The following is a 25,198-nucleotide window of genomic DNA, read 5'->3' as shown; positions in this document are numbered from 1 at the left end:
TGGGTACTGAAAAGCACTTTACATATGGAAGGGGAATCTCCTCAACCACCACAAATGTGCAGCTCCACCTGAATGATGTGACGGCAGCCATATTGAAATGTGGTTTAGTCTATACCGACTAAGCTACTGAGATACTTCCAGATGTCATAGATGCTCTTTTAAATAGACTCAAACATTATGTTGGCATTACTGGAGTTGCTTTAGCATGGTTTAAATCAAGTCAAGTCACCTTATTTAGATAGCGCTTTTTACAATACAAATTGTTTCAAAGCAGCTTTACAGAGATAACAGGAAAGTAAAGTTGTAATAGTATTGTTAAATTCAAAATTAAATGTTAAATGTCCCCAAATAAGCAAGCCAATGGCGAATAAAGGCGAAAAAAGGCGACAGTGAAGGAACCAAAACTCCATCAGGTGACAGAATGGAGAAAAAAACCTTGGGAGAACCCAGGCTCAGTCGGGGGGCCAGTCCTCCTTTGGCCAACAAACGAACAGTCTATGATTATGATTTAGGCGGCATAATAGGTCAGAAGTCAGATTGGATCAGAACTTTCACAATATTTATCCAGTTCATCTGGTTAGGGGTCGATATGGACCCTCTATGGTGGACGGCACTGATCCTCAACAACTCGTCTCAACACCGGCGTGATTACTTGGACTTCCAAAAGATGGAAAAGGATAAATATTCTAAATGTTCCGATCCAATCTGACTTGTAATGCTGCCCGAATCATAAATCATGCACTGTTCCTTCGTTGGCCAGAGGAGAACTGGCCCTCCGACTGAGTCTGGTTTCTCCCAAGGTTTTTTTCTCCATTCTGTCACCTGATGGAGTTTTGGTTCCTTGCCACTGTTGCCTTGGCTTTTGGCTTGCTTAGTTGGGGACATTTAATATTCAATAATATTATTGATCTGCCTTGCTTAAGGTGGACGTTGACTCAATTTTCTTTTAGAAACAAACTCTGTTATATTATTTTCATGTTATCACTGTGAAGCTGCTTTGATACAATCTGTATTGTAAAAAGCGCTATATAAATAAAGGTGACTTGACATGACTTGACTTAGGGGTCGGAGTCATCACGCCGGTATGGAGATGAGTTTGTTAAATCATACTTATCTAACCGTTATCAGTTTGTAGCAGTAAATGAAGAGATGTCTTATCAGTCAAAAGTTTAGTATGGAGTACAACAAGCCTCAGTAGTAGGACCGTTCACTGTACATGCTACACACACATGTGCTCTTTAACACCAATCTTTCATTTGAAAGTCACATTTCCAGCATCTGTAAAACCGCATTCTTCCATTCTTAGAAATATATCTAAATTACGACATATGCTTTCAATGACAAATGCAGAACATTTAGTTCATGCGTTCATGACATCAAGGCCAGATTATTGTAATGCTCTACTGGGTGGTTGCCCTGCATGCTTAATAAACAAACTACAGCTGGTCCAAAACGCAGCCACTACAGTTCTTACCAGAACCAGGAAGTATGACCATATTAGCCCGGTTCTGTCAACACTGCATTGGCTCCCTATTAAACATTGTATACATTTTATAATATTGCTGACTACTTACAAAGCCCTAAGTGGTTTAGCTCCCCAGTACTAGTACAGTGGCTAGATTAACAAATTAAAAGACATCACCTGAACAAATTAGTCCATTACAGTTTAGTAGTCCATTACAGAGCAGCCATCAAGTGTTAGACAGTATTCTAGGTTATTATGTGAGGAGGTTTTTGGTCCTATAAATAGGAACTATTTTTTTCAGAATTAAGTAGTAGGAAATTACATGCCACTGACTGTGTACGAGGTTTCTTTGACAACAGTGGATAAGCTGGAAGCATTAATAAGTTCATACATCAGGAAATGGTTGGGAGTTCCACGCTGCCTCAGCAGAGTGGGACTTTATAGTAAAGGAGTATTGCAGCTGCCAGTCTCTGCTTTAACCGAGGAGTTTAAGTGTGCCAAGGTCAGACTGGAAATGACTTTAGCAGAGTCACGCGACAAATGTGTAAGGGAGGCAGCCCCTGTGGTAAAAACTGGTAGAAAGTGGTCAGCAAAGAAATCTGTAGTAGAGGCAAAGTCTGACTTTCAAATTGGGGATATCGTGGGACAGGTACAGCATGGAAGAGGGGGTTTTGGGCTCAGTTTAGCTCCTCCTAAATGGCACGAGGCAGGCCCAGCTCAAAGGAGGAACCTGATAGTCAACGAGGTGCGAAAGCAGGAGGAGAGGATGAGATGTATAAAGGCCATTTCCCAGGCCAAGCAGGGAGAGTGGATGAGATGGGAGAGTGAGGCAAACGCAAGATGGGCTGGCAAGACCTTTGGTCAATGGAAGAGAATAGGATCAGTTTCCTTATTAGGTCAACATATGATGTTCTCCCATCACCGCAGAACCTAAACCTCTGGGTAGGAGAGGATCCCTCTTGTCCTTTGTGTTCATCACCTGCCACATTAAGGCACATTTTGACAGGATGTAAGGTGGCTCTTAGCCAAGGTCGGTTTACTTGGCGCCATGACCAAGTATTGCGATGTTTGGCTTTAGCATTGGAAGGCAAGCGTAGTATGACCAATAAGTTGCCGCCTGTTCTAGCAAAACATTACACGCAGAAGACAATATTCCTCCGCCCAGGCGAGCAACCACCAAGAAAAGGGTGCTAACACCAATTCTCGCCCAGGACAACTGGAAGCTGCTAGGGACTGGAAGATGCTGGCTGATCTTGATCAACGGCTTATTTTTCCACCTGAGATTGCCACCACTAACCTCCGACCAGATATTGTTTTGTGGTCTGGGATCAGCACGCATTGTTCAACTGATAGAGTTAACAGTGCCATGGGAGGATGCGGTAGATGAGGTATATGAGAGGAAGAAACTGCGGTATGCTCATCTGGCCACTGAAGCAGAACAGCGAGGATGCAGAGTCCAGGTTTATCCAGTGGAAGTGGGTTGTCGAGGTTTTGTGGCACACTCTACAACCCGGTTCCTCAGAGACGTCGGATTCAGCGGCCAAGAGTTGCGTCGCACAGTAAAGAACTTATCTGAAGCAGCAGAAAGGAGCAGCAACTGGCTGTGGTTGAGACAGAAAGATTCTAGCTGGCTGTGTACAGGCCGCCATGCTACCCTTTCGTAGAATTCTTGAAAACTTGAAGAGTCTGTTGGTTTATTTGTATAGTTGTATAGTATTTACAGTCATTACGTTCCTGTTTATATTGCGTGATTGACGGGTGGTTGGGCAGATATTGTGTTTTGCGGTAGGTGGTATGCCATACGGAACCGTTGCCACTGAAACTGCATATTAACGCACCAGTGGGGCTCGACAGCCTTAGTCAAACGGGTTGGCGCGTATGGTTGGGTTGCGGAGAGATTGTGAGATTGTGGTTAGGTCTCAGCAGCAGGAGGGATGTAGAGGTCAATAAGCTGGGCTGAGTTGAGTGGGGGACAGAGGGGGGTGACTCTTGAGGTGTCGTGGGTTAGTCGACGAAACACTGAGGACGGAAGGTGCCCACTTGAAGACCCTAGAGATGTCCCCTACTCAGCTCAATCCAGATGGTTGTAATGGGGGGACCGCACTGTGGTTGCAGCCGTTGTGTGTGCTGACGCGTGTTAACACTAGACAGAAGGAGATTTACATCACCATATGGAAAGAAGCGTAAATGGATGGAGCTACGTCTTAGTTGGTGCTTATCTTCGCGAAAGCCGAGTAAAAATCAGCATGAAGTTTTAACATCTACTCTCATGTAATGGAAATCTAGTCATCCAATTTTTCTCTCACTCCTCTCCTCACAAAATTGCACTGGTTGCCAGTTGCCGCTCGCATTACATTCAAGTCACTGACGTTTGCCTACAGAACAACCACTGGCACTGCTCTCTTTTACCTAAACTCATTATTCAGACTTATGTGCCATCCAGAAACTTGCACTCTGCAAGTGAATGTCGTCTTGTGGTACCATCTCAAAGAGGCACAAAATCTCTTTCTCGGACCTTTACCATGACTGTTTCCTGCTGGTGGAATGATCTGCCTACCCCAACCAGAGCTGCTGAGTCAGTAGCCACTTTCAAGAAACTGCTGAAGACACATTTTTTTTGGCAGCACTTGATCCAGTAATACTAACACTTTCTCTTCTATTCTATTTTTATTTATATAAAAAAAGGGACTACGTTAGATTAAACTGAGAGGGGTCATAGCACTTACATATTGTCGTCCTACTGTTACTTTAACTGCTTCTATTGTTCTCATTTGTAAGTCGCTTTGGATAAAAGCATCTGCTGAATGAATAAATGTAAATGTAGCTATGACTTTAGGAATTTCTTCACTGAAAAAATTGAAAGCATCAGAAATAGAATTGTAAATGTACTACCTTTAACAGCGTCTCATGATTCAGCCTCAATTATCGCCCCTCAAGAACAATTGCGGTGCTTTACAACTATAGGACAGGAAGAGCTAAATAAACTAATCTCTGCCTCTAAACCAACAACATGTTTCTTTGATCCAATACCCACTAAATTACTGAAAGAGTTGTTACCTGTAGCAGAAGAGCCTCTTCTCAATATTATCAATTCGTCTTTATCTCTAGGTTATGATCCAAGGTCATTCAAGCTGGCAGTTATTAAGCCTCTCATAAAGAAATCACAAATTAGCAAATTGAAGACCCATTTTAAATCTTCCATTTATGTCTAAAATACTAGAAAATGTCATGACCACTCAATTGTGCTCTTCTTTGCAAAATAATATGAACTTTTTTATTTATTCAGGCCCCATCATAGCACAGAAACTGCACTCGATAAAATTACAAATGACTTCTAGCTTCTGACCAAGGCTGTGTCTTAATACTAGATTTTCTTGATCTTAGTGCTGCGTTTGACACTATTGATCATATAATTCTCTCAGATCGACTACAAAATTACACTGGTATAAAAGTGGTTTAGATCGTACCTATCAGACAGTTACCATTTTGTTTTTTTAAACTGGGAAAATCTAAGATAAGTCAATCAATTATGGAGTGCTGCAAGGATCTGTGTTAGGCCCTCTGCTATTTTCAATATATATGCTGCCACATGATAATATTTTAAGAAAAGATTGAATTAGTTTCAACTGTTATGCCGATGATACTCAGTTATACATTTCATCTAGACCAAACTAAATCTATAAATTATCTAAGTTGAGTGTGTTAAAGATATAAAATATTGGATGACCTCTAATTTACTTCTGTTAAATTCAGCTAAGACTGAAGTATTACTTATTGGATCAAAAACCTGTACGTCGAACATCTTAGAATACAATTTGCATTTGGAAGGATGTACTGTAACTTCATCCTCTACAGTTAAAGACCTCGGAGTTATATTAGACAGCAACTTGTCTTTTGAAAATTATATTTCATATGTTACAAAAACAGCCTTCTTCCTCCTCAGATATATCGTTTCTGATGCAGAAAAGTTAGTTCATGCATTCATGACCTCGAGACTAGATTACTGTAATGCATTACTAGCTGGTTGTCCTGCATCCTCAATAAACAAGCTACTATTAGTCCAAAATGCAGCTGCTAGAGTTCTTACTAGGTCAAGAATATATGATCATATAACACCAATTTTATCATCTCTACACTGGTTACCTATTAAGTTCTGTATCAATTATAAAGTATTGGTACTGACTTATAGGGCCCTAAATGGTTTAACTCCTGTGTATTTAACTAATCTTCTATCACCTTACACTCCAACATGCTCTTTAAGGGTCACAAAACTCTGGGATTCTGGTAGTACCTAGAATATCTAAGTCCACTAAAGGAGGGAGAGCGTTTTCAGTTTTGGCTTCTAAACTCTGGAATAGTCTTCCTGATAATGTTCAGGGCTCAGACTTGCTCTCCCAGTTTAAATCTAGATTGAAGACAGATCTCTTTAGCCTAGCATTCTTATAATGCATCTCCTAACCTTATACTCCAGTTATATCAGATCAAATGCACATGATTATCCTTGCTTAATGCAATGTACAGTAGCTACGCTAATTATTTTCTATTTGCTTCTCTGTTTTATCTCGGGATGACAATCCTGAGGTAACTAGAGAGTATGTCAGCTCCAGTTTGGATCCAGCCTCTTATGAAGATTTCAGATGCCTAACACCTGTGAAAAGACAACGCCAGATGATGCAACTCTGAATCAACATGCACCAATGCTACAATTTTCTATCTGTCATAATCATTTGTTAACAAACATTACTTCAATGAGCTCATTGTTTCTGCCTTAAATTCGTAGATTGTTTAAATTAATACATTTTTAGCTAACTTTGATTTGTATATGTACATTTCTGAAATACATAACAAAGACAGTTTCCTCTGATAACAGATCACTCTAAATTGTAATGTGGACTATTTTCTGTAAAGCTGCTTTGAAACTATGTGTATTGTGAAAAGCGCTACACAAATATATGTAATATGAATTGAATTGAAAGTACTTCCGCAAGCTCTTAACGCATTATAGTCCTTCACGTCTATTGCAATCTTAGAATTTTGGCCAGTTGATAATGCCTAGAATATCTAAATCGACTGCTGGCGGTAGATCCTTTTCCTATTTAGCACCAAAACTCTGGAACAATCTTCCTAACATTGTCCGGGAAGCAGACACAGTCTGTCAGTTCAAATCTAGACTAAAAACACATCTCTTTGACCTAGCATTCACATAACACTCTATAGACTTCTATAATTCAATATTAGGCTGCTTAGATTAGGTCAGCCGGAACCGGGAACACTTCCCATAAATCCTGATGTACTCGTTACATCATAAAAAGGATGGTGTCTACGCTAATTTTAGTCTCTCTGTTTATCCCGAGGTTTACTGCAGTCCGCCGGATCCAGGCCGTATCCGGATCTGATGAAGGACCTGCGCTTGGACACGACGACAACGCAGTCCTGAAGTGTCACTAGTCTCTCCTCCTTCCCTTCACCTCTGTACTGATAAAACGTTGTCGGGATAATTCTGATTCACGCGGCTACGCGGAAGCGATAAAAAACAATTCTCAGAGCCACCTGGCACTGTTTTATGCAAATGAGAGGCTGGATCGCATTAAAGAATTTTCTGTTTGAACGGTGTCGTGTTAGCGACCCCTTAGTTAATAACTAATGATCGTTGCGACGGAAGTGAATCAATCAAAACTAACTTTATCTGGACAATAACTTTATTCTAGATCTGCTGTAAAGCCTAAACAATCTCTGTTACTGTAATCTCCTATTATCACTGTAAAGCTGCTTTGAAACAGTCCATATTGTTAATAGCGCTATATAAATGAAGGTGACTTGACTTGACTTGACCTGCGCATAGACACGACCACAACGCATGATGTAGTCAGCCGGATCTGGGCCGTATCCAGATCAGATGGTGGACCTGCGCCTAGACATGACTTTGTTGCATTATTTTCCTGTTATCTCTGTTAAGCTCCTTTGAGACAATCTGTATGGTAAAAAGCGCTATATAAATAAAGTTGACTTGACTACATGTGAGGTATATTGTGTGATTATGGAAAAGAATTGTCCGAAAGAACCAGTTAGTGGAAGAGAATCAGACTTCCCATAACCCTTCCCAGTCTGTCAGTAACGCTCTGTTTAGTTCCTGTCTCTAATGAGCCCCACTTCTGAAAAGCACACTGTGCTCTGATTGGTCGGCTGGAGCCGTGTGCTGTGATTGGTCGAGCGCTTCAAGCGTGTTTGGAAAATACCCCGCTCCTTACCATAACTGTAAACACAAAGGAAGATATTTTGATAGTCAGTGGGGTCCAATGTTGTTTGGTTCCCAACATGCTTCAAAATATCTTTTTTGTTTCTTTGAAGAAAAAAAGCTTCAATGCCAATAAAGAACCTTTATTTTTAAAAGTGTATAGCACTTTACACAGTACAGATTGTTTCAAAAGCATTTTCACAGTAATACATAGGATACAATAATACAATACAATATTTTATTGTTAATACAATAATACCTTTTTATTTCCAAAGATAGAAACTACAGCACGTCTATACAACCTGTTATACCAGATTTATATAGACTGATTTCACGTGTGTGTGTGTGTGTGTGTGTGTGTGTGTGTGTGTGTGTGTGTGTGTGTGTGTGTGTGTATGTGTGTGTGTGTGTGTGTGTGTGTGTGTGTGTGTGTGTGTGTGTGTGTGTGTGTGTGTGTGTGTGTGTGTGTGTGTGTGTGTGTGTGTGTGTGTGAGTGAGTGAGTGAGTGAGTGTGTGTGTTTCTGTGTGTGTGTGTGGGAGGGGTGCATTTCTGACACCTGATGGAGTTTGGGTTCCTTGCAACTGTCACCTTCAGTGTGATTAGTTGGGGTTTAAAAGACACTTAATATTCATTAATATTATTGATCTGACTGCACTGAAACTATCAGACGAGATACTTGATACTTGAAATAAATCGGAGGAATCGTGTAGTTTCAGCTCCATCATAACAGCCGTGAGTTCGTTTCATTCTGGTGTGTGGTTCATCGAACTCCATCTCCCAGCAGGCCGCGGGGCAGCGGCTCAAAGCCCTAAAGAGGTTTAAGTTCAGAGGATCAAACGACAGCTGGAGAGACACACACACACTCGCACACACACACATCAGAGGAGCGACACGCTGACATGCCTCTCAAACGAGAAGGTGAGACACTTTCTGCCGTGAATGATGGTCGTCTCGTAATGTGTGTGTATGTGCTGTTGGCGTGTTCAGAATCACAGTTACAGACTGTTACATGCATCTGTGTTTAATCTGTGTGTGTGTGTGTGTGTTTGTGTTAGATACAGAGCGAGCGCTGCAGGCCATGGAAGCCTGTCAATCAGCAGGTGATGAAGGATTCAGGAGTCGCGCTGAGAAACTTTTGACCATCTTTCAGAGTGACCTGTTTCAGGCTCTGCTGGGTGAGTAAAACACACACACACACACACATTCACTCTCACACTCTCTCTCTCTCTCTCTCACACACACATACACACACACACACACACATACATTCACTCTCACACTCTCTCTCTCTCTCTCTCTCACACACACACACACACACACACGCACACTCACTCACACACACACTCAAAACTCCATCAGTGACAGAATGGGGAAAAAACCCTTGGGAGAACCCAGGCTCAGTCGGGGGGGCAGTCCTCCTCTGGCCAACGAACCAACAGTGTATGATTATGATTTAGGCAGCATTATAGGTCAGAGGTCAGATTGGATCAGAACAATATTTATCCAGTTCATCTGGTTAGGGGTCGGAGTCATCACGCCGGTATGGAGACGAGTTTGTTGAGGTGTCCATGAGCCCTTCACAGTGTTGATGAGGCTGGCACTTCAGGACTGCGTTGTCATCGTGTCCAGGCGCAGGTCCTTCATCAGATCCGGATACGGCCTGGATCCGGCGGACTGCGGTAAACCTCGGGATAAACAGAGAGACTAATATTAGCGTAGACGCCATTCTTCTTATGATGTAACGAGTACATCAGGATTTATGAGAAGTGTTCCCGGTTCCGGCTGATCTAACTATGCAGCCAAACATTAAATTATAGAAGTCTATAGAGTGCTTTGTGAATGCTAGGTCAAAGAGATGTGTTTTTAGTCTAGCTTTGAACTGACAGACTGTGTCTGCTTCCCGGACAATGTTAGGAAGATTGTTACAGAGTTTTGGTGCTAAACAGGAAAAGGATCTACCGCCAGCAGTCGATTTAGATATTCTAGGTATTATCAACTGGCCAGAACTTTGAGATCGCAATAGACGTGAAGGACTATAATGCGTTAAGAGCTCGCTCAAGTACTGGGGAGCTAAACCATTTAGTGCTTTGAAAGTAATCAGCAATATTTAAAAATGTATACGATGTTTAATAGGGAGCCAATGCAGTGTTGACAGAACCGGGCTAATATGGTCGTACTTCCTGGTTCTGGTAAGAACTCTAGCGGCTGCGTTTTGAACTAGCTGTAGTTTGTTTATTAAGCTTGCAGGGCAACCACCCAGTAGAGCATTACAATAATCTAGCCTTGATGTCATGAACGCATGAAGTAGTTGTTCCGCATTTTTAATTGAGAGCATATGACGTAATTTATATATATTTTTAAGATGAAAAAATGCAGTTTTACTGATACTAGACACGTGACTTTCAAATGAAAGATTGTTATCAAAGAGCACACACACACACACACACACACACACACCCAGGTTCCTAACCGACGACGAGGACTTGACAGAGCAGCATCAAGTGTTAGACAGTATTCTAGGTTATTATGTGAGGACGTTTTTTGTCCAATTAAAATCTCTGTTTTTTCAGAATTTAGTAGGAAATTACTATTGATCCAGTTTTTTATATCAGCTATGCATTCCGTTAATTTTGTGGATTGGTAAGTTTCGTCGGGCGTGAAGAAATATAGAGCTGAGTATCATCAGAATAACAGTGAAAACTAATGCCATGTTTCCTAATGATATCTCCTAAAGGTAGCATGTACAGAGTGTGTGTGTGTGTGTGTGTGTGTGTGTGTGTGTGTGTGTGTGTGTGTGTGTGTGTGTGTGTGTGTGTGTGTGTGTGTGTGTGTGTGTGTGTGTGTGTGTAGCATGTACAGAGTGAACAGCAACGGTCCTGGTACTGAGCCTTGTGGTACACCATACTGATCGTTTGACCGATAAGACATCTCTTCATTTACTGATACAAACTGATAACGGTCAGATAAATATGATTTAAACCATGCTAATGCAATTCCACTAATGCCAACATAATTTTCGAGTCTATTTAAAAGAATGTTGTGGTCAATAGTGTCAAATGCAGCACTAAGATCGAGTAACACTAATAGAGAGATACAACCACGATCGGATGATAAGAGCAAATCATTTGTGATTCTAATGAGAGCTGTCTCAGCGCTATGGTGCGGTCTAGATCCTGACGGGAAATCCTCACAGACACCATTTCTTTCTAAAAAGGAACATAGTTGTGAAGATACTCTCTCTCACTCACACACACACACACACACACACACACACACACACACACACACACACACACACACACACACACACACACACACACACACACTTTCTCACACACACAAACACTCTCCTGCACAGACACACACACACACACACACACACACACACACACACACACACACACACATACACACACACACACACACACACACACACACACATACACACACAGAGCTAATCAGCCATGAGTACCACTGTGAACTCTCTATATTTACTGTGTAATCTGTCATTGAGAGATTTACACGCATGACATCATCAGATTAGACTGATCTGGAGGCATGTCCTGGCAGATGAGCTGCTTGTGATTGGTTCCTGAGGATGAATGGAGCTGTCAATCAGCGTCAGGATTCCCTGCTGGCAGACGAGACACTATTAATTCACACGCAGACACTCCAACACTAATCAAAACACCATGCTAAAATATGTCAAATAAATCTGGCCATAATCCTCTGAACACATGAATTAACTTGAAATGGAAGTTGCGTTCGTCTGTTCGTCGTCTCTTATTGTGTCGGGGTTAGGGTCTTTTTGTGTCTCTTATAGTGAAACGCTTCTGGAACAAGAACAAATGTGGGCGGGGCTTGATTGTGTCTGTGGGGAAATGATTGGATGGTTGTGGTTTGCTATTGGCTGATCTCATGTGAGTGACAGGTTATAGCCCCGCCCTCGTCATCAGAGAAGAGATGCTGCAAGAGGAACTTATTCTGATTCAAGATTATTAAAACAATATTGATGTGCACCGATAAATCATTTACAATAAACACTGCAATATTACATTAAAAAAAAGAATTTTCATTCTTGATTTCATTGTGAGTTTAATATGAAGTGTGTTTTTCTCCCGCAGACATTCAGGAGTTTTATGAGCTGACGGTATTTGAGAATCAAACCGGAGGTCGAGTTCTCTCACCAGGACTGGTGAGTGTGTGTGTGTGTGTGTGTGTGTGTGTGTGTGTGTGTGTGTGTGTGTGTGTGTATGAGTGTGTGTGTGTGTGTGTGTTGTTCTATTGTCTGTAGGATGTGTAAATGAACAATGTGAACTCTTCCTCTGTATTGCCTGCACAGATGACACAAAATGCTTTTGTTAAAACTACTGATCAAACTTCAGAATTTTGCCCACGGACAGAGGGGCGGCGCCCAAAATCAGAAGTGCATTGTGGGTAGGGTGCATTGTAGTTTTTGGCAGAAGAGAATACCGCAGCCCTCTGTCTGTTTCCCTTTCAAGTGAACTCGAGCTGGTCAAGATGCTGTGTGTTATGTCGTGAAGCACGTGTGAAATCAGTCCAATGGCGTGAAGGAACGTCATAGGTGGGTGACGTCATCGACCGGGAAACCTAAACTATATCTGTTAGGATTTTCAACATCACAAGTTGTTCAACGTGACACATTTACATTTACATTTATTCATTTAGCTGACGCTTTTATCCAAAGCGACTTACAATTGCTATATTTCAGAGGTCGCACGCCTCTGGAGCAACTAGGGGTTAAGTGTCTTGCTCAGGGACACATTGGTGTCTCACAGTGGATTCGAACCTGGGTCTCTCACACCAAAGGCATGTGTCTTATCCACTGCGCCATCACCACCCACACAGTTATGATCCTCAACAAACTCGTCTCCAGACACGCGTGACGACTCCGGTCTTAAAACAGATGAACTGCATAATATAATGTTCTGATCCAATCTGACCTCTGACCTATAATGCTACCTGAATCATAATCATACACTGTTCGTTCGTTGGCCAGAGGAGAACTGCCCTCCTGACTGAGCCTGGGTTCCCATGTTTTTTTCTCCATTCTGTCACTGATGGAGTTTTGGTTCCTTGCCACTGTCACCTGTTTTGCCTTTCTTCGCCTTTGTCAAATTGGCTTTTGGCTTGCTTAGTTGGGGACATTTAATTTTATATTTAACAATATTATTATAACATTATTTAGCTGTTATCTCTGTAAAGCTGCTTTGAAACAATCTGTATTGTAAAAAGTGCTATATAAATAAAGGTGACTTGACTTATGCGTATTTGGCGTGCTGTCCGGGGGGAGGCTCCGAGCTCTGAATTTTTGCCTGAACCCAGAGTACTCCCCCTGTTGTTGTAAGAGTAGTTACAACTAGAAGTGGAGTCCCGGAGTTCCATCTCCTGCTCCCGTTAAACACATAACGAAACAATTGAAGTCAAAGAGAATGAAGGTTTATTTTAGGGGTAAGATTTCATCGGTTTTGTAAAGGGAAATATATTGATCGGTGAGAGGGTTCAGTCGGCCACAAAACAACAAACAAAACAGGTCTTCTAACTAAGTTTTAGCTCGTCTTTCCTAAATTTAGAAATAAACAAAAGAAAGTACAATTCTTACCTCCCTGCTAACCAACAAACAAGAGAAAAATGTTAAAAAGAAAGAAAAGGGCCTCAGACCTCTCAATTAATCTCAGTGAAAACAATTGCGGCATGCGCAAACTCATTTGTTCTAGACAGAATTAAACACTTACGTTCTGACACGTGACAACCTCTTATTTTGGTAATTGAGTTGATTAACTGAGTGCGCTCCTCTTGTGTTAATTTAGGTTAATTTTCTGAACATGCTCCTCCCGAACTTCGTCAATAAAACATCATATGGCGAACAAGCAGTAGTTCATTCAGTGTGCTTCTCCCCGTCCTCGATTTCTCAGGGGTGGGGATACACACGAGCTGTATGTGGCTTGTTTGGGAGCGGCTCCTGCCCAGTCAGCCCTTGAGCGGTCCTGCTGCTGCTGAGGCACAGCGGCGACTTCAGGCGTGGGGTTCGCAGATGGATCTGGCAGAGGGGTTTGAGACGGGCCCTTTCTCAGTCTTCACCTGCCAGGTCCTCTGCATTATCTCGGGGAGAAGAAACCTGTGTGGTTTCTTCTTCTTCTTCTTCAGGGCAAGGCACCGGCTCTGGGGAGTTGGATGTCATCAGTGTCGAGGCTGTGGATGACAATTCGTCATCTCATACTCCAGCCACAGAGGAGCTGTTAGAGATTGTGACTCGTGTTGTGGAAAAGCTGAATATTGAATGGCTACCTGAGAGACAGGAGATTGAGAAAAAGAGCAAACTAGATGAGTGTTTTCTACCATCCAGGTCACAACCTCTACGTCGGGGATCGCCATTCTTTCCCGATCTTCACACTGAGGTGTCGAGGTCGTGGAAAAGACCAGTTCAATATCGTGTTTTCAGCCCCCAGATTCGGTCTATTCATATATTATGGGGCTGAAACACCATGGCTATGCAACGATGCAGTGATGCCCAGTTCTCTTTGGTGCCCTCAAGGGGCCGTTCTGCCAACCCAAACACCCTGTGTGCTTCGGGGCTCAGCGGTCTCCAGCGATCCGAGGAGGAGGGTTGCAGAGCAGTCAGGCTGGTTGTTACCTGCCGGTTTGCCTATTCAGGGCATCGACATGACTGTTCGACAAACACCAGAGGCCAGTCTCGAGAGACTGTTTCCCTTAGTAGATTCTTTGACAGCGTAGAAACTTCTGCCAAATGCTTCTCTATGTGTCCTACTAACAGTAGAAAAGGGTTACAGAATTCAGTTCGGGTATCGCCCGCCCAGATTCAATGGGGTGTTACCAACAGTGGTTCATCCCGAGCAGGCTCTGGTCATGGAACAAGAAGTGAAGTCTCTTCTGCAAAAGGAGGCTATAGAAAGGGTTCCTCCTCCCAGCAGAGAATCTGGATTTTACAGCAGATACTTTATAGTTCCAAAAAAGGATGGGGGCTTGCGCCTGATTTTAGACCTGCCCCATCTAAATCGCTGTGTAAAGAAGCTCAAATTCAAAATGCTCACTTTAAAGTAGATTGTGTCGCAAATCAGGTCCTAGGACTGGTTCACCATGATAGATCTGAAGGACGGATACTTCCACGTCTCAATCCTTCCACAACACGGGAAGTTTCTGAGGTTTGCTTTCGGGGCAAAGCATCCCAATATCAAGTACTTACTTTCAGCCTCGGTTTATCACCCTGCATCTTCACGAAATGTGTGGATGCTCTACTGCGACTCTAGGGCATTTGCATATTAAATTACAAGTATATATATGTATATATATATATATATATATATATATATATATATATATATATATATATTCTTCATTGCTTGCACCTTGGAACCTATTTCAAGGATTGCATTCTCAAGCCACTGGCCTGAGCACGTTAAGGGTTTTCTGTTAGAACGGTGTCGTGTTAGCGGCCCCTAAGTTAATAACTAATGATCTTTGCAATGGAAGTGAATCAATCAAAACTAACTTTAGCTGGACAATAACTTTATTCTAGAGCTGCTGTAAAGCCAAAACAATCTCTGTTACTTTAATTTCCTATTATCACTGTAACACTGCTTTGAAACAGTCCATATTTTACACGGAAGTGAACGCTGGCGCGTCTCGCTGCCGCTCGTTTCCGATTGTTTGTTTAATTTTGGGCTTTTTAACCTCGGCTTCTATTGAACTTCTAATTGTTTTATTGCCTTTGCTGATATACTGTCACCGATTGCTGCGTTCATACCAGCTATATCTGGCTCTTTTTTACCTGACTTTCATGTGTGAGTCAAAATGTGGATCAGCAAGTCTGCGATACTTATGTGGACTGTTGCGCTTCTCCTCACAAGTTCCTCGTCGGCTCTGTTTCAATACTCGACTGCTGAGCTTCTCAAACTCTGCTGCAATCCGACTGCCTCAGCAGTGTTAAAATCGACGCTGCACCCTGGCTCGGAAAATGCACGCTTACCTCGTCGGAGATATCTTCATCGTGGGTCCCGATGGAGTTTCAGCATCGATGCCTCCACTTCAATCAACTCCTACTGGTCCTCATCTCGCCGTCAACTGAGATCATCCAGCAGGAGGGTGGACCAGAGTGTGCTAACCAGCCTACCCAGGTCTATCTCCCACAAGAACAACCTTAGTGATCTCCACTTCGGATTATATAACATACGACTTCTTTTGTCTGACAGAGACTTGGCAACAGCCAAATGACTTTTCCCAGTTGAATGAAGCAACTCCCCCCGGGTTTGTTTACAGCTGTCAACCCCGCGCCACAGGTCGCGCGGGAGGTCTCGCGATACTATATCGCGAGAGTTGGAAAGTCTCGCCTGTCTCTTTGCCACTTTATCAGTCATTTGAGTCTCTTGCAATTAAACTAAATAGTCCATCCCCTATCATTGTAGCCACCGTGTATCGTCCACCTAAGCCCAATTCAGAATTCATTAATGAATTTTTAGCTTTTCTTACACTTATATCACCTCTTTCCCCTAATGTTATTCTCCTTGGTTATTTTAATATCCATATTCATAAAGACAATAACTACCTCACAAAAGATTTTATATCATGTCTTGATAGTTTTGAATTGCAGCAGTTTATTAATTTCCCCACCCATTCAAAGGACCATATTTTGGATCTACTTTGCTGCTTTGGTGTTACTCCTTTTAACTGTACTGCACTTGACCTTCCCATCTCTGATCATAAACTTATTTCATTTAATGTTAAGGCGACACTGTTTAAAACGAAACTGTCACGTTCAATCTCTTTCCGTAACATCAAGTCCATTGACCCAGCAGCTCTAGACTCTGGAATTGCCAATCTTCCCAATATTGACTTCACATCCACCACTGATGAACTGCTCAGTCACTACGATTGTGGCCTACACCATCTCCTTGATACCCTGGCTCCAATAAAAACACGGACTGTTTTCTTTTCCCAATCTGCCCCCTGGTTTACTTCTGAACATCGCAAACTGAAATCTAGAGGTCGCCAACTGGAACGCCTCTATAGAAAAACTGGTTTCGCCATTCCCCTTTTGTTCATTATTTACCTTCTCCCTCTTGGCAATATTTTTCGTAAACATAACATCCAGTTCCATTGCTATGCAGATGACACCCAGCTCTACTTATCCACCAAACCCACTACATCTCTCCCTCCCACCTCCCTATCAAATTGCCTTCAGGAAATCAGATCCTGGTTCTCGTTAAACTTTCTCAAGCTTAATAGTGACAAAACTGAATTCCTCCTTATTGGCACCAAATCCATCCTCTCTAAAATAAATGGGGGGTGGTGATGGCACAATGGATAAGACACATGCCTTTAGTGTGAGAGAACCGGGAGAGAACCGGGTTTGAATCCACTGTGAGACACCAATGTGTCCCTGAGCAAGACACTTAACCCCTAGTTTTACATTTACATTTATTCATTTAGCTGACGCTTTTATCCAAAGCGACTTACAATTGCTATATATGTCAGAGGTCGCACGCCTCTGGAGCAACTAGGGGTTAAGTGTCTTACTCAGGGACACATTGGTGTCTCACAGTGGATTCGAACCTGGGTCTCTCACACCAAAGGCATGTGTCTTATCCACTGCGCCATCACCACCCTAGTTGCTCCAGAGGCGTGCGACCTCTGACAATATAGCAATTGTAAGCCGCTTTGGATAAAAGCGTCAGCTAAATGAATAAATGTAAATGTAAATGTAATAAATGACTTCTCCATCTCCATCGATAATTCATCTGTGTTTCCCTCCCCTCAAGTTAAGAGTCTGGGTGTCATCATAGATAGCACTCTGTCATTTCAGTCCCACATTAATAATATCACTCGGTCAGCATATTTTCATTTACGTAATATATCTCGCTTACATCCAACTCTCTCCGCTAACAGTGTTGAAATTCTGGTTCACACCCTGGTTACCTCCCGCTTAGATTATTGCAACTCTCTCCTCTATGGGCTACCTGACAAATCCATTCATAAATTACAACTACTCCAAAATTCTGCTGCCCGTATCATTACCAGAACCACCTTTATCCGTCACATAACACCTGTCCTGCAGCAACTTCATTGGCTTCCCTTTAAATATCGCATAATTTATTAAATTCTTCTCCTTACATTTAAAGCTATCAATAATCATGCCACTAAGTATCTCACTGTGCTCCTTCATATCAAGATACCCACTCGTTCTCTCAGGTCCGCTTGTTCCATTCTGGTTACCATGGGGTTTAGAGCTTTCAGTCATTCGGCCCCATATCTTTGGAACTCTCTGCCTCACTCCATTGATTCAATGTTTATTGGCTTGAGTGTTTTATTGTTGATTTTGTAAGTTGACCTTGAGTGTTGAGAAAGGCGCCTTTAAATAAAATGCATTATTATTATTATTATTATTATTATTATATTGTTAAAAGCGCTATATAAATGAAGTGACTTGACTTGACTTCCTCCCAGACCTGAGAGGCCATCATGTACTTATTCGAACAGACAACACATCGATGGTCTCTTACGTAAACCATCAGGGGGTCTGCATGTCCCCCCACCTATACAAACTGGCTCACCAGATCCTCCCGTGGGCCCAAGGGAAACTGCTTTCCCTCAGTGCAGCTTATATCGAGGGGCATTAAAACCAGGGAGCAGGGACAGGGGCCGAGGCCCGGGTAGTGGAGACTCCACCCCGAGGTGGTGGGGCTCCTGTGGGAGAAATTTGGTGAAGCGGAAGTGGATCTCTAGAGATAACATATTGTCCTATGTGGTTCTCCCTCACGCATCCGACGCTGCTTGGGCTGGATGCCATGGTACAGACATGGCAAAGGCTACAACTGTAGACATTTCCCCCGATCACTCTGGTCCCGGGAGTTCTGTAGAGGGTTCGCCGGGACGGGGCCTGTTTGTTCCTAGTAGCCCCTTACTGGCCGGCCCGAGTTTGGTTCTCGAGTTTGTCATCCTGCTGGATCTGTCTGCTGCCTTTGACACAGTTAATCACCAGATCCTCCTGTCAATCCTAAAGATGAAGGTCATCTCGTGAACCACACTCCAATGGTTCAAGTCTTACCTCTCAGGTAGGTCCTTTAGGGTGTTGTGGAGAGGTGTGGCATCTAAGACCCAACATCTAGCTACTGGGGTGCCTCAGGGCTCAGTGCCTGGACCACTCCTCTTCTCCATCTACATGACATCACTAGGATCTGTGATTCAGAAACATGGCTTTTCCTATCATTGCAACGCTGATGACACACAACTCTACCTCTCATTCCAGCCTGACGATCTGACGGTAGCTGCTCGTATCTCAGCCTGACAGACATTTCTGGCTGGATGAAGGACCACCACCTTCAACTTAACCTTGCGAAGACAGAGCTACTTGTGTTCTCAGCCAACCCATCACTTCATCACAACTTCTCCATTCAGCTAGGCTCATCATCCATAACTCCATCAAGGTCAGCCAAGAACCTTGGAGTTGTAATTGATGATCAGTTGTACTTCACAGAGCACATTGCTAGAACTGCCCAGTTGTGTAGATTTGACTTGCACAACATTAGGAGGATCAGGCCCTTCCTAACAGAGCATGCTACACAACTCCTTGTCCAACCGCTTGTTCTATCAAGACTGGACTATTTGTAATGCTCTCCTGGCTGGTCTTCCTGCTTGCTCTGTCAAACCTCTGCAACTGATCCAGAATGCTGCAGCCAGAGTGGTCTTTATTGAGAGGAAGTGAGCACACGTCATTCCTCTCCTTACAAAATTGCACTGGTTGCCAGTTGCCGCTTGCATTAAATTCAATCACTGACGTTTGCCTACAGAACAACCACTGGCACTGCTCCCTCTTACCTAAACTCATTACTTCAGACTTATGTGCCATCCAGAAACTTGCGCTCTGCAAGTGAATGTCGTCTTGTGGTACCATCTCAAAGAGGCACAAAATCTCTTTCTCGGACCTTTACCATGACTGTTCCCTGCTGGTGGAATGATCTGCCTAACTCAACCAGAGCTGCTGAGTCAGTAGCCACTTTCAAGAAACTGCTGAAGACACATCTTTTTTGGCAGCACTTGATCCAGTAATACTAACACTTTCTCTTCTATTCAATTATTTATTTATTTTTTAAAGGGACTGCGTTAGATTAAACTGAGAGGGGTCATAGCACTTACATATTGTCGTCCTACTGTTAGTTTAACTGCTCTGGGGTGGTGAGGGTGCAGTGGATAAGACACATGCCTTTAGTGTGAGAGATCCGTGTTCGAATCCACTGTGGACACCAATGTGTCCCTGAGCAAGACACTTAAACCCTAGTTGCTCCAGAGGCGTGCGACCTCTGACATATATAGCAATTGTAAGTCGCTTTGGATAAAAGCGTCAGCTAAATGAATAAATGTAAATGTAAATGTTCTATTGTTCTCCTTTGTAAGTCGCTTTGGATAAAAGCATCTGCTAAATGAATAAATGTAATGTAAATGTAAATATCGTCTCTCAAAAGAATTGGAGGCCTACAGGCCCTTTCGGTAGCTCCATCATGCCTGGAGTTCGCCCTAAGTCCGATCAGTTATTCGTCTGTTTTGGGTCACCCAGGAAGGGGTGCCCAGTATCCAAGCAGAGGATGAGTAAGTGGGTAGTCGAGCCTATCTCACTTGCATACGAATCGGCAGGTCAGGAGCTTTCCTTAATGATATCTGTGAAGCGGCAGGCTGGTCCTCTCCGCTCACCTTTGTCAGGTTCTATAGCCTGGATGTGGGTTGCACACCAGGTTCCAGAGTTAACTTGCCCTAGTGTACTAGTGTGACTCACAAATACAGGCACTTGTTAGTACGGCAGCGTGGGTATGGGGTTCCCACAGCGGTTTGACACAGCTTGAGGCCCCTTAAAAGGCAATGACTCAGGTTACATATGTAACCCGGGTTCCCTAAAGAGGGAAGGAGACGTTGCGTTGCCCTGCCATACTCCCTGCCATACTCCCTGCATGCCTGTGAGCGACTTCAGCCTATCAGAAGCTAGCGCGGGTTGATTGGGTATGCTTTATAGGTTCCTGGTCGATGTTGTCACCCGCCTATGACGTTCCGTCACACTATTGGTCTGATTTCACACGTGCTTCACCAGGTAACACACAGGGGCGTTCCCACACCATCTCGACCAGTTTGAGTTCCCTCATCAGGGAACCAGGATTACATAAGTAATCAGAGACGTTCTCTAGTCATGTCCACTGATTTCAGACTCTTTTTTTGCCTTTCTACTGCTGAGACAGTCAAGTTTTATTAAACGTACATCATGCCATCATTGAATAATTCCTTTAAGACCCATAACTGTAACCATAACATTAACTATAATGATAAATATAATGATAGCTATAACCATAAGTAAAATAACTATAACGGTAACGTTAACTATAACAATAATTATAATAACTATAACCTACATTTGTTCTTGTTCCAGAAGTGTTTCACTCAGATATACGTCACAATAGGGAAGAAATGATCAGCACAACTTCCATTTCATGAAGACTTAAAACGTGAAATTCTGATGTAGAAGAAATTTAGTATTTTCTTGTTATCAAAACTCACGACCAGCTGCCTGTAGTTTTGAGCTCTGGATGTTGGACTGCAGATGAAAGATCCTTTCGGTTCTTCGAGTCTTTAGGGTTTCAACTTTGACCCTAGGTGTCAAACAGCTTCTCTCAGTCTCCATGGCAACGGCTCTACAGTTGCCAGAGCAACAACAGTTCGCTGCTATGGCAACAGTAGTCACCCACTGCCTCTCTCCGTGTTTCCGCTCATGTTTTCACGTGCGCGTCGCTCTGTTGTTCGCGTCCCCCCACCCGTCTGTCTCTCCCGCGCGAGCCGAGAGATAGAGATAGAGATAGAGAGAGAGAGAGAGAGAGAGGAGGCTCGACAGGCGGAGGGAGAGACAGGGGAGGGTGGGGGGGATTCAGCGCGTCTGTCGCCCTTCAGTCCTGACATGGACTGCCTGTGTATAGTGACCACTAAGGTAAGACCGCTGCAGCCCCCGCGCGCGTGCGTGTGTGTCTGTTTGTGCGATGTGTCTAAATACTGCAGCACGCGCTCGCGATCAGCGCCGCTGTCGTCTCGAGCTCTCGTCTCATTTATACAGCTGTGTGTGTGTGTGTGTGTGTGTGTGTGTGTGTGTGTGCGGAGCATCTCATCTCACTTTATATAACACACACAGTGTGTATGTGTGTGTGTGTGTGTGTGTGTGTTTGTGTGTGTGTGTGTGTGTGTGTGTGTGTGTGTGTGTGTGAGAGTTGTGCTGGTCTGCAAACTGTTTCTGCTCTCTGAAGAGCAAGCAGGTGTGTGAGCAGTTTAATTTGTGTGTTCAGTATTACTGGTGATTGCCACCTGTGTGTGTGTGTGTGTGTGTGTGTGCACGCACGAGCGCGTGTGTGTGTGAATGCGTGTGTGTGTGAGAGAGATTGAGTGAGTAATTCTGTGAATGAGTGTGTGTGTGAGAGAGAGTATGTGTGAGTAACTGTGTGTGTGTGTGTGTGTGTGTGTGTGTGTGTGTGTGTGTGTGTGTGTGTGTGTGTGTGTGTGTGAGAGAGTAAATGTGTGTGTGTGTGTGTGTGTGTGTGTGTGTGTGTGTGTGTGTGTGTGTGTGTGTGTGAGAGAGAATGAGTGAGTAAATGTGTGTGTGTGTGTGTGTGTGTGTGTGTGTGTGTGTGTGTGTGTGTATAAAAACATTGACAGCCAATCAGAATCCATTCTACTATAAAGAGCTCGAGCATTCAAAGTGACAGACGACAAAACTGCAGCACTTATAATAAATAGAATGATATTGTTAGTTATTATAGTTATCGGTATAGTTATTGCTATACACTGCGGCACACTGGTGTGGACACCGATACGGTAATCACTAGAGTTATCATTCTTGTTGTAAAGTGTAAACAAGTCACAACTAGATGCCCTCAGCGAACGTACACTTCTAAAAGTAGGCGTTTCCCAGTTATGATGTAAGTCCCATCTAAATCTAGATCATTATCATTAGTAGAAATCTTTTGCTGTTCTTTTTGGAACATTTCCCAAAACTGAATCTCCTCAAGGACACATGCAGATTTAGCGGATGCTCATGATGTTGTGTGTTCTTTATTGAGTGCAGTTGTGGCTTCACTGGGTCTGTGCTGCATGTCTCCTGTTTTGATGGTAAATGAACCTTCATGAGGATCCAGCAGGGGGAGCAGCAGATCTCAGTGTGTGATGATGAGCATCATGTAGTTGGTTGTACAGTGTGTTTATGGGCAAGCGTTTCAGAGATCTGGTGTCAGTCTTGATTGTATGGATCTGCTCCTGCAGCTTGATCTGACCGGACCTCACAGATATTGAAGCGCGGTGTGTTTGTTTGCCTCTAGTGCAAACTTTATGTCACGGTTTATGTAAGAACTTCCACCAGATCTCAGCTCACCACATGTATTCATTGGCTCTTAGTCTCTTAACTGTCCTGGTAGTTTTTTTGTTTAGTTGCCTTTTTAGTAATCATCCTTAATTAGGTATCAATTGAAATATACTATATATATATTCTACTGAATTTTTTCAAAGTTAGAGTTGGAAACATCTTGAAAAAAATTGTCTTTTTCCACAAATTTTGTATGCATGCAAATTGTATAATATCCAAGGTAAACATTTCTAGTAATTGTGCAGTTAATTCTCATACTGTATTTTCAGAAAGTTTTGGAATATGTATCCTCTCCCAAAAATTTTCACTAATAAAACACAATAAAAAAAGGTTACAATTACAACAACAATTACAATTTTAACAATATTTCAAGTGTAATCATTCTTTGTAAAAAGCATACATTTTATCATATGTATTTAGTTTCATTAGTTTGAATATTTGAACAAACACTAGAATAACATCTTAGTTGATAATTCAATATACCTACTTTATTTTTGACAAAACATACTATACCATACAAAATATACCCATACTATATATTTAACATGAGCAGAAATTTGCGATCAAAAGCTTATTTGATGTGGCAGTAGTCTTTTTTTTACAGTAAAAACTTTATAATCTATCCAAAACTAATCAACGAAATCTTGTCTAAACATTCATATTTAGTCTGTAACATATTGTGTTTGATATATTAGCATATACATGTTAATTTGCAGTTTGTTGCTTATACAGACATTTTATTTCAACATATTTCAGTCTATTTTTACTCATCTCAGTAGGCTATAGCAATATAGTTTGGACATGTTCATGTAAAAATAAAATGTTTACTAATGTAGATGCGAGTGTGAGATGCACGCCTGTGTCATTCATTCATTCACAAAGACATGAAATTCATATTTAAACAGTCTTTTTGCGGTTTACTCAATATCGCGATTAGAACAAAGCACTTAAGAATAAATAACTTACTACTATCAGCTGGATGCGTTGCTCCTCGAAATGAAACTACCAGCACTTCTGGTACATTTTCCAGGATTATTAGATAGTATTATTCCTCACAAGGTAGCAAGATGAGGTAAAGTACATGATTCTTACTAAACTTGATGTGTTTTATAATCCAGCTGGTGGGCGTTGCCATGTTTGAATGGCTTGCCTCAGATCAATTGCGTTTGAATAGCGCGCGCTCTCCGTGGGTCTGTCACATTAACACTTAATGAGCTATAATGAGCTGAAAAGAAAATACTGACATCTCTCTCTTTTCATAAAGATTACAAAAACTGAAAATATTTGTTTTTTATATAAATTATTTAATTTAAAAGAAGCGAATTCAAGCTTCATAAAGAAAAATCTCTCATGCCTGCGTGACAAGTATTCGCTTAGTTACAGTTCATTTTCGGATGCGTTTCAGAATGGACTTCACTGACAGAGAGAAGGCAAAACTCGCATCATGTTTATTTTTCTTTATTTGAAAAAAAACATAATACTTTGTTTTTAAAAAAAGACACTTAACAGGATCAAATGATGTAAAACACCTATATTTAAGATCAAAATCAACAATGTATTTTGAGTCTCTTTTGCACTGATAAGAAAAAAGTGAGCTGGTATCGCCGGCAATACTGCCGACCCCAGAGGGTTAAACACGCAAAATTCTTCCTGTGAAAACATTTTACGGGCTCAATTTTTGTGATTTCTACTTCAAATTTGGAACACAACTTGGTTAGACGTACAGCATTCCTTCCCTTGCAGTTTTAGCCCAAATTTATATATATATATATATATATATATATATATATATATATATATATATATATATATATATATTGTATGACATATAAATTTTAGTTCAGTGCATTTGCTTTTACAGTAAACTTGTTTTCCCAATTATTTTTAAAAAGAGACTAAACTTAAGTCTGTATTCCATTGAATTCATAAATTACAGCCATTTAAGTTCAGATCTGTTATCAAAAAGAAGTGTGATAAGTTAACAGGTTAAAGTGATAGTTCACCCAAAACTGAAACTTATGCCATCATTTACTTATTTACAAACCTGTATGACTTCTTTGTTCCGTGGAACACTAAAGA

At 42.1% G+C, this 25,198-nt stretch overlaps 1 protein-coding gene across 5 annotated transcripts in view; it reads left to right on the top strand.

Moving 5' to 3' along the window:
- Positions 1-8,555: 8,555 nt before the first annotated feature.
- dlg4b (discs, large homolog 4b (Drosophila)) overlaps positions 8,556-25,198 on the top strand; it is a 74,594-nt gene continuing 57,951 nt past the window's right edge. For all 5 annotated transcript variants that reach the window (XR_013206923.1, XR_013206922.1, XM_077241861.1 and 2 more), the window contains exons 1-3: positions 8,556-8,619; positions 8,757-8,876; positions 11,826-11,896. Coding sequence is in view for 3 of the 5 variants with exons in the window: in XM_077241861.1 (XP_077097976.1) it covers positions 8,601-8,619; positions 8,757-8,876; positions 11,826-11,896 (210 nt within the window). In the remaining 2 variants the exon portion in view is untranslated. The remainder of the gene's footprint in view (positions 8,620-8,756; positions 8,877-11,825; positions 11,897-25,198) is intronic.

The sequence above is a fragment of the Siphateles boraxobius genome, unplaced genomic scaffold, assembly GCF_051911475.1.
Source record: "Siphateles boraxobius isolate OS27281-9 unplaced genomic scaffold, OSU_SipBor_1 240, whole genome shotgun sequence".
In the NCBI taxonomy this organism is placed as follows: Eukaryota; Metazoa; Chordata; class Actinopteri; order Cypriniformes; family Leuciscidae; genus Siphateles; species Siphateles boraxobius.
This window is presented reverse-complemented; position numbering and strand designations above follow the sequence as displayed.